The sequence below is a fragment of the Meles meles genome, chromosome 2, assembly GCF_922984935.1.
Source record: "Meles meles chromosome 2, mMelMel3.1 paternal haplotype, whole genome shotgun sequence".
NCBI classification, from domain to species: Eukaryota; Metazoa; Chordata; class Mammalia; order Carnivora; family Mustelidae; genus Meles; species Meles meles.
This window is the reverse complement of record NC_060067.1, coordinates 35,945,406-35,955,771: the sequence shown is the minus strand read 5'-3', so window position 1 is coordinate 35,955,771 and position 10,366 is coordinate 35,945,406. Positions and strand designations below refer to the sequence as shown.

General features: G+C 39.7%; 1 protein-coding gene across 2 annotated transcripts in view; it reads left to right on the top strand.

The window, feature by feature from the left end:
* The first annotated feature begins 450 nt into the window (after nt 1–450).
* Nucleotides 451–10,366, top strand: part of UBE2K (ubiquitin conjugating enzyme E2 K) — a 70,805-nt gene continuing 60,889 nt past the window's right edge. The window contains exon 1 of one of the 2 annotated variants that reach the window (XM_045997579.1): nt 451–696. In XM_045997579.1, coding sequence (XP_045853535.1) covers nt 634–696 — 63 coding nt within the window. In that variant the 5' untranslated portion in view covers nt 451–633. The remainder of the gene's footprint in view (nt 697–10,366) is intronic. The other variant, XM_045997578.1, reaches the window with a different exon arrangement.

Below are 10,366 nucleotides of genomic sequence, written 5' to 3'. Positions count from 1 at the left end.
AGAAAATGGGCCGGATCGAGTTCTGGAATGATGTTTTTATACACTAGACACAGTCAGGCACATTAAGCCTGTGGGTTCTCGGTCTGGCTGAGTCAGGACGGCGCTCACAGGCGCTGGTAGCCGAGGGGGGCCGCGTGAACCCGTTAGGTTGGGCTCAGCCTTCAGTCAGAGGCCATGGCTGGAAGCCCCGACCACACCACAGTGATTTGAAGAGGGGCGGAGGCACAAGAGAGGACCCGGGTGGCCCCGGTAGGGTTGGCCGGCGCGGAAGCCGCACCCTCCTGGCCCCAGACGCCGGCAGGGCGGAGCCGCGCGGCCGCAGCTCGGGCAGAGACGCGCGGCGCGGCGCGGCGCGGGCTCGCGTTTGAGGCGTATGGGGCTGCAACGGGAGCGGCTGCGCCGCCCGGCCGGGTCACCGTCTTGCGCATGCGCGGACCCGGCGCCATTTTGGTGGCCGGGCGCGGAGGTGATTCCACACTGAGGAGAGCGCGGCGGCCAGGGTGGCAGTGGCAGCATTCGTGTGCTCTGGTGTGAATCGCCGAGGGAGGAGGCGGTGGTGGAAGAGGTGGCGGCGGTGGCGGTGGTCGTAGCGGTGGCGGAGGAGGCGGGTACGAATCAGCTGCGGGCGGAGACATGGCCAACATCGCGGTGCAGCGAATCAAGCGGGAGTTCAAGGAGGTGCTGAAGAGCGAGGAGGTCAGAAATGAACTCCCGGACATCCCCCACCCTAGCCCAGGGCGGGAGGGTTCTTCCAGCGGCGACCCCAGTATCCGCGGTAACCCCTGGGTGGCCCTCCTTGCGGTCGCCCTTCTGCCTGTGGGAGAGCAGCAGTCTCCCCCTGCTTCCGTCGCCTTCTCGCCTCTCTGGGCCCTGGGATGGACCGCCTCGCGGGCGGGTGGTCTGGAGAGGAACACGGTTTCGGGGGCAGATGGAGAGGGGAGCAATTCTTGGGGGGGGGGTGAGCTCTAGAGAGAGCCCCGAGGCAGTGGCAACAGCTGGAAGTCTGGCTGTAGGGTGTGGAGGGAGCAGGCCGAGCCTGAGAAAACCCGGGAAGTGGGTTGGGGGAAGGGGAAAGGTGGTAACTGGATCCGGAGAGCTGCGCTGCTCAAAGGCCCACACTTTTAAGGGTATTCTACATTATGGCCTGTTTGGCCTCCACGGTCCTTTCCTTTGGGAAGGAGCGGTGAAAGGCCTTAGGTTTTGATGAAAGAAGGACCTTCAGAGTTACTTCCTCCTTAGTTCGGTGTTGGGAGAGAAGAGGAGACATAATGGGATACTGTTTTGAGTGGGAGATAAGGGAATTTTCATCTGAGGTAGGAAATTGATTCCAGATTAGATAATTACCTCATTTCCCCCGTCCCCCCACTCCCCAATTTCTAGGCCTCTTTTCTGTTGACATCTGAAGCTTTTTGGTTGGGTGAAGGCAAGTTGTTTGGTGTATTAAAGGCACTTAAATATTATTCGTTAGGAAAAAATAATGGAGGGTATGAGTAGCTTATTTCAAAATATTGTTTACAAGTTACAGATCAGAGAGTCTCTCCTAAGACAGTGCCTCTGTGACTGTTGTATTGTGCCATGAAACTTCATTATGATGTCCCTCATAGTTAACTTGATTCTTACTTTTGAAAAACAGCCCTATTAAAAACATGGGATTTCATCAGATCAATACATTATTATACCTCCTTATTTAGTAGGTTTGTCCCAGTGTATCTTATCTGAAATTATTAAAAATATATTTTTTTGTCTCAAGCTGCTCTTGAGTCTTGCAGAATTTACTCTGATGTTGGTCATATTTATTTATATAATATAGTCAAAATATCCTTGTGATTTGACTCAAAACCATGCAAGTATAAGTACAATTTTTCATACCCAAATCAACAAGAATGCAAAGTTTTTTTCCTTCTTGGATTTAACAAAGAGATGAAAAAGTAATACTGAAATACTTATTATTTTCAAGATGTCACATATTATTTTAATAATGCATCATTACTATTTATATTTTTCTCTTAATGTTGGAACTTCAATAAATGATTTGTGTAATTCAGCATTCTGAGTGTGTGATAAGTAATAGATATAAATGAGTTTTATTTGTGATACTGACTCTACAGTGATTATTTTTCCAATTCGGCATGTTGAATATAATTCTTTAAAATTAACTTAAAAATAACAAATACCAGTAGATTTATTGAATGTAGTAGTCTATAAGAAATGATTTGTTTTACAGAGCATGTGTATGAACTCTGACCTCTGTATTTGTTCTAGTGCCAAAACTCTGAATGGAAGGATGACTTTGTATTTTTGTGGTACAGTGCAGAAATAGGGTCATAAATGTCTGTACTGATATACAATGAAACAATGATTCTTACTTTTTATTTGCAAGAAAATATATTTGAGTATAGTTGACATATATATTCCTAATGAAAGATTCAGTTAATACAGTTGCCAATAGCCTAAAACCTTTCTTCTATGTTAAAGTTGCACAAACCTGAGACTTAATATAAGACTTCTTTCAAATGCTTTATTTTCTGTTACTTAAAAATGGTAAGTTACTGCTCTCGTGATCCATATGGTCTCTTTGCTTTGTATATGAGGTGACTTTCACCATGATATTTTTAGTATTTCAGTTAAAGCTTGAAAAAAATCTAGTATCGCCCTAGTGTGCATATTGTTATAAAGCAATACTGCTCTTTATATGTAAGGGATGCTGAAGCCTTGCTTCAAGTAAGCATTATAGTATTTCAGAGGAAGAGAATAGGAAATGCAAAAAAATTGTTTTTTTAAAGAAGAGTAGCTTTATAAATCTGGAGGGAAACTTCTTCCAGAAAATAAGTTGCAAAGTATATTTAGAAAAGGGTCAGGTAATTTAATCTTGTATTATAACCAATAAATGACTTTATTTTCTTTTTTCTTTTTTTTTTTAATAAATGACTTTATTTTCACCAATATTTTATTTCATCGATCATTTAGTAGGCCCAGTTCTATAAGTGGATTATGTTGATTACTTTCAGCTCACTGAAGGACTTGTAGTACAGTCCACGTGTTTCCTTTTTAAGTGTGGAAATGTAGTATTTTGAGTGTCTGGTCATGTAACCAAGTATTTCATCACTTCATCTATGTAACGCTCCACGTTTACCGAAGTTTCATATGCTGTTGTTTACTGGTTGATTCGAGTACTTTTAAAATTTTTTTTTGGCATTTTAAGTTGTGTTATAAAGATAGCTGACATTTGCTGAGTTCTGACCATGAGAAGTTATAAGTGGCCATTCTTGAAGTGTGTTAATTAAAATATAGTCTCCAGGATAAATCAAATGTGAAAAGCAAGGTACAGAATAGGGTGGAGGCGGCCAGCATTTGTGTTGGAAGAAGGGGGAAATATGTGTATTTGTCTCAATGAGAAATTGGTAAAATTGATTATTTCTGTATAAGGAAATGTGTCTGAGGTAATAGGCATCAAAGGATCCCTTTTGAGTTTTGAGTCATACAAATATGTTACTTACTTAAAATAATAAAGGCATCTAGGCCTTTTTTCCTTGAGGCTGTTTGGAAATCCATCCTTTATGTGCCATATTAATTTTAAATATGTGTGAATTTTAAGTAATATTTCAGATTGCCAGGAATGGAAAATTGGTTAAAATACATGTTATAGTTATTTTATGAGTGCAATTACTAACTGAAATGTAGATTTTCAGGCTATAATAAAACTATCATCTGTATTCACAGATTTATTATTATTGCTGTTAAAAACTAACCACCATTTGTAGAGTGGCTGTCGTACCATTTGTTTATGCATTATTGCTAATTTCCAAGAACAATTCTTTGAATTAGATTTCCTATATCTTAGATGAGGAAATTGAGATTCAGAGAAGTTAAATTATTTGTCTACAAACATAGCTTTAAGATTTGGGTCTAGGTCTGCTTATGTTTATATTGTACCACACTGTCATTACTTTCCAAGGATAGGCATTCTTTAATTATTTAAAAATAACTGAGACTGGTTTGTATTACGGGTTACAGGATTTAAACATAACCTAATTTAATAGCTTAAACATTAAAATAAGGAACGCCTGGGTGGCTCATTCGGTTAAGCATCTGCCTTCAGCTCGGGTCATGACAGGGTCCTGGGATTGAGTCCCCCATGGGGCTTCTTGCTCAGTGAGAGGCCTGCTTCTCCCCCTGCCTGCTGCTCCCCCTTCTTGTGCTCTTTCTCTCTCTCCCTCTGGCAAATAAATAAAACCTTAAAATAAAAAATTAAAATAAGTGTTACCTGTAAGTTCCTTAAAGATTTAGCTGCAAGTCAATATGCAAAATACTTGAAAAAATTTTTATTTGAAAGCACTCAAGCTGGGGGAGGGGCAAAAGAGTGAGAGAGAGAATCTCAAGCATACACCCCACTGAGCTCAGAGCCCTCACAAGGCTCCATCTCAAGACTCTGAGGTCAAGACTTGAGCTGAAACTAAGAGTCCGACACCTAAAAGACTGAACCACCCAGACGCCCCTGCAAAAATACTTTTAAATTTGAAGCTCAATGAAGTAAAATGCCATTAAGTAAGTGTACATACTCTTGTTTGTTGTATGTTATCTATAGTTTTTCATATTGTAATTGTACTTCGCTGACATTTTCTGAGATATCAGTAGGGAATACTTAAATTTATGGCATTACAAATTGATTTCATGAAAACTACTTTTGTAGTTTTCTTTTAAGTGCTTAAGTGGATTTTGTATTTATTGTCATTTTAAATTTAATGTATTTGATCTAGTTTGATCTATAGGACTGGTTGGCAAATCTTTAGAAGTAAACTGTTGATTCTGTAGACCATAGTTTCTCAACCTTAGCACTGTTGACATTTTAGGCAAATAATGAATTCTTTGCTGTGAGTGACTCTCTTCTTTGCATTGTAGGATGTTTAGTAGTATCACTAGTTGCCAGTAGCACAGCTAACTCTCCTCCCTACCTCCTTATTCTCTCTCCCTGCCAGTTGTATCAACTAAAAATGTCTCCAGACTTTGCCAAATGTTGAGAACCACTGATATCGACAAAACTCTTTAGAACATTTCAGACTATTAAATTTGTAAGATGTGTAGTATATTTTATCTAAAAGATGGACAGTAAAGGTACAAAAAAGTTTATACCATGGCTGCTACTACTAGTTTTGAGTGATGTTTTTAGGATTTTATACTTGTTTTCCCTTTGTAAATGATTATTTTTTTCTTTTAAACTTTTTCCTTTTTGATTAAAAGAAAGAGGTGAAATTCCCTGCTGGAAATGAATATAACCAGAGCTTGAACAATTTTTTAACAGTAGAAAAGCAGTTTCTACAGTTATATAAGTTACAGCTCTGTGTAACTTATTTAAATAATGTGCCTTATGGGGTTCTGGGTGTGGGCTGAGTGAAGAAAGCTTTTGATGGGGTAAAAAAAATAATTGCAACCTGTCCAAGTAATACTCTTTGGGGTGCATTTCTTGTTTTATTTTACTATTATAAAGACTTTGATCTCTGTCCATCAGGCATAGATTTAGATGCATCTGGAATTCCCTATATCACCCCTTTGTGACCCTCAAAACTAGTAGTAGCCATGCTGTGAACGTTTTTGGTACCTTTATTGTCCATCTTTTAGATAAATATACATGTATATGTTTACTAATATGTTAGTGGTGTCTTAGAAATGTGTTAAAATGGGTTGAGTAGGGGCGTCTGGGTGGCTCAGTGGGTTAAAGCCTTTGCCTTTGGCTCAGGTAATGATCCAGGGGTCCTGGGATCAAGCCCCGCATGGGAGTCTCTGTTCAGTGGGGAGCCTGCTTCCTCTTCTTTCTCTGCCTGCCTCTCTGCCGGCTTGTGATCTCTGTCAAATAAATAAATAAAATCTTTTAAAAAAAATGCATTGAGTATTTGAGTTGAAAGAGACCTTAGATCTAGGCCAAATTCCTCATCTATAAGATCAGGAAACTGAGGCCTGAAGAGATTGATTGTTTTTCAGTGATATAGATCTGGTTAATGAACCCAGGCTTTTTGCATAGCAGTCCATTCTAACCATTATATATGGTTGCTCTATGGGACTTTTTTTTTTTTTTTTTCATAAACAATACTGTAAATGCTGAATGCTAATAAATATGAGTGACAGTTTAATATTGCCTATTGTATTTAAGTATATTTAAGTATATTTTGCCTTTTTTTCTTGGTGTGAGAACTTAAATTTGGCAGGAGGCAGAGATATTTCACTCCTTAAGCATGATACAGTAAATTTAGCTTAGTGATTAAGAGCGTGGGTTTTGGAATTAGATTTGCTTTGAGTCCTGGCTTTTCTATTTAATATCTGCAGCTTTGACTCTCTTAGTTTTCTTATTTGTAAGAATGTAGCAAGATTAAGAGTCTTTAAAGTGCTCAAAGCAGTTCTTGGGACATCTGAACGGGTAGCTGTTAAGATGTCAAAATTAGCTATATGTTCATATTTTGCTTATTGTTGTTTTAGATCATAAAGTGTTCCTTCAGTGTAGTGCTGTGTGAATTTGCCTGAAAAAAAAAAAGATTTAAATGAAGGGGCTTTAGTACTTATGATAGTTACTTTGTCATCTCTGTGCAAACAACCTGTGGCCAAGGGGAATGCAAAAGAAAAATGTGGGCCTTGTTCTCAATGCTGTTTGTTAATCCTTCTTTAGGAGACAGTTAAGAGTACCTGGGTGGCTCAGTGGGTTAAGCAGCTGCCTTGGGCTAAGGTCATGTGAGATGAGCCCCACATGCGGCTCCTTGTTCAGCATGGAGCCTGCTTCTCTCTCTACCTGCCACTTCACCCCTTGAGCTCGCTCTCTCTCTCTCTCTCAATTCTCTCTGTCAAATAAATTTAAAAAAAATTTTTTTTAAAGGAGACAGTTATAAATTGGGGAAGAGTTTGTGTTAAAATGTGACCTTTTTAAGTGAAAAACTACTTTATTTGGAAGCATTTCAGATAATACAGCTTTATTTGTAATACAGGATTATTTGGGATTACTTGATGTGACTCTGGTTGCCTTGAACTGCACCAAGAAATCTAGATTATAATCCTATGATAAATGTGTAATCTTGAATCTCTTGGTAAAATTCCCGTTTTTTATTTTTTTTTTTAAAGATGTTCTTTGAGAATGAGAGTGCGCACACAGGGGTACAAGTTGGGGAAGGGGCAAGGGAGAGGGAGAAACAGATTCCCCGCTGAGCAGGGAGCCCTATGGGGCTCGTTCCCAGGACCCTGAGATCACAACCTGAGTGGAAGGCAGACACTTAATTGACTGAGCTGCCCAGGTACCCCTAAAATTCCTATTTTAAAATTGATTCTTGGAAAATAGAAAGTGGTGGTCACATCCATCTGACATATCCCTTGTTCTCTTATGTAATTTTGCAGAGGAGGGAACTTCATTTAAAACCTTTGTCCTGGGGCGCCTGGGTGGCTCAGTGGATTAAGCCGCTGCCTTCGGCTCAGGTCATGATCGCAGGGTCCTGGGATCGAGCCCCGCATCGCGCTCCCTGCTCCGCAGGGAGCCTGCTTCCTCCTCTCTCTCTGCCTGCCTCTCTGCCTACTTGTGATTTCTCTCTCTGTCAAATAAATAAATAAAATCTTTAAAAAAAAATAAATAAAACCTTTGTCCTTTTTCTCCCTTCAGTTCTTTGCTTTTACTGCAAATTTAAATTAATAAATACTTCAGTTGAATGCCTGATATCTGGCATTTTATATGTTTGGCAGCCTTATGAGATTGATGTTACTCTTATTTTACAGATTAGAAAATTATAGCTTTGAAGAAAGTACCTAACTTTCTCAGTTTCAGGCAACTTGTTGGTGGAACAGGAGTTGGAAACTAGGTCTCTGACTCCCAAATATATACTGATTATGGTGGAAAGAATAGTGTGCAATCATGTCTGCTGCTTGCTACCTGTCCATTATTTTTAAAGATGCTTTTTAAAAAAAAATTGTATATTAACAGGGCTACCCAAATTCTTTTTTATTTTTAAATATTTTACTTGGGACGCCTGGGTGGCTCAGTGGGTTAAGCCTCTGCCTTGGGCTCAGGTCATGATCTCAGCGTCTTGGGATCAAGTCCCACATCGGGCTCTCTGCTCAAACGGAGAGCCTGCTCCCCCCCACCCGCCTCTCTACCTACTTGTGATTTCTCTCCGTGTGTGTCAAATAAATAAATAAAATCTTTAAAAAATATGTTTTACTGAAAATATTAAATATTTAAATTGACCATGATCATAACCTGAGCTGAAGGCAGACACTTAACGACTGAGCCACCCAGGCTCCCCTTTAAAGCTGCTTTTTAAGATTATGGAATATTTTACACTTTGACGTTTAGGAGACAGTAGGTGTGAATACCTTTATGTTCATGGTATAGATTTAGCAGATCTTAACTCTCTCATACTTGGTTAACTTGCCCTTTCCCTTAAACATAAAACAACATGCAGATGAAGTTCACTTTGTAACCTTTTCCCTTTTCCATTATCTTTCTTAGAAGTACCCACTGTGTTGAAGATGCCTATATCTTTCCCATTCGTACTTTTGTTTTTACTATTGAAACCATAAGGTTTTTTTTTCTTAAAGATTTATTTATTTGACAGTGAGAGAGGGAACAAAAGCTAAGGAAGTGGGAGAGGGAGAAGCAGGTTACCTGCAAGGAGGGAGCCTGTTGTGGGGCTCGATCCCAGGACCCTGGGATTATAACCTGGGCCGAAGGCAGACGTTCGACGACCAAGCCACCCAGATGCCCCAAAACCATAAGATTTTTTTATTTTTTTATTTTTATTTTTATTTTTTATTTTTTAAAGATTTTATTTATTTACTTGACAGAGAGAGATCACAAGCAGACAGAGAGGCAGGCAGAGAGAGAGAGAGGGAAGCAGGCTCGCTGCTGAGCAGAGAGCCCGATGTGGGACTCAATCCCAGGACCCTGAGATCATGACCTGAGCCGAAGGCAGCGGCTTAACCCACTGAGCCACCCAGGCGCCCCCCATAAGATTTTTTTTAATGTCAAAGCACTTTTTAATGTTTTTAAAAGTTTAAAATTTTTTTTCCACAGATGATTGTAATATTCTACATCTCCTGCAACTTTTCTTCTTTTCTTTTTTTATTATTTTAAAAAAGATTTTATTTATTTACTTGTCAGAGAGAGAGCGAGCGAGCGCACAATCAGGCAGAGTGGCAGGCAGAGGCAGAGAGAGTAGGCTCCCTGTTCAGCAAGGATCCCAATTCCAGGTGCCCCTTGTGCAACTTTTCTTTTAAGTGTTACTTTTTTTTTTTTAAAGAATTTATCCATGATAGTGCTTATTGCTTTAGTTCCTTAAATTACGTAGTATTTCACATCAGTTTTTTTGTTGTTGTTTATTTATTCTCTGTGGACAGCATGTAGTTTCAGCTTTTAGCTGGTGTACAAAAAAAAAAGCATCATACATTACTATACATGTTTTCTTGGACACGTAAGAGTTTTTCCTAGGAAGCAGTATTGTAGGATCTGAGTGTATTTGCAGCTTCTGCGTTATTGGATATTGCTTCAACTTACAATGATGATAATCAATTTGCACTCCTCTAGCAGTGTATAAGAGTTCTACTGACCTGACATTTGTAAGACGTTTTTGTCAGTCTGATGGATGTGAATGGTAGCTTATTTTAATTTTAATTTCCCTTCCCAGTAGAAATATTAAACATATTTTTGTGTTTATTGGCCATTAGGCTTTCCTTTGCAAACTCAGTGTTCTCATTCCTTACCCATATAAAAAAAAATTGGGACACCTGGGTGGCTCAGTTGGTTGTCTGCCTTCAGCTCAGGGTCATGGGATAGAGTCTTGTATCTGTTGCCCTGTGCAGCCCTGCACAGCAGGGAGTCTGCTTCTGCCTCTGCCTCTCCCCCACTTCTTGTACGTGCAATATGCACATGCTCGCGCGTGCTGTCTGTCTGTCTCTCTCTCGCAAAAATAAGTAAATAAGAATTCAGTCTTCAAAAAAGTTTTTGATGGTTTTTATTTCCTTATTCATTTACAGGTATTCTTTATATAATTTTGTCTACTTCCATTATGTGACTTAATTTTTAGCTTTTTTTAAATGCTTTTTTTTTGTAATTGTGGTATACTACACATCTAAAACTTAGCATCTTGTATATTTTTAAGTGACGGTTTCAGTGTACTTTTTTTTTTATAAAGATTTTATTTATTTATTTGACAGACAGATCACAAGTAGGCAGAGAGGCAGGAAGAGAGAGAGGAGGAAGCAGGCTCCCTGCTGAGCAGAGAGCCCGATGCAGGGCTCTATCCCAGGACCTTGAGATCATGACCTGAGCCGAAGGCAGAGGTTCAACCCACTGAGCCACCCAGGTGCCCCTCAGTGTACATTTTTGTACAGCCATTACTAC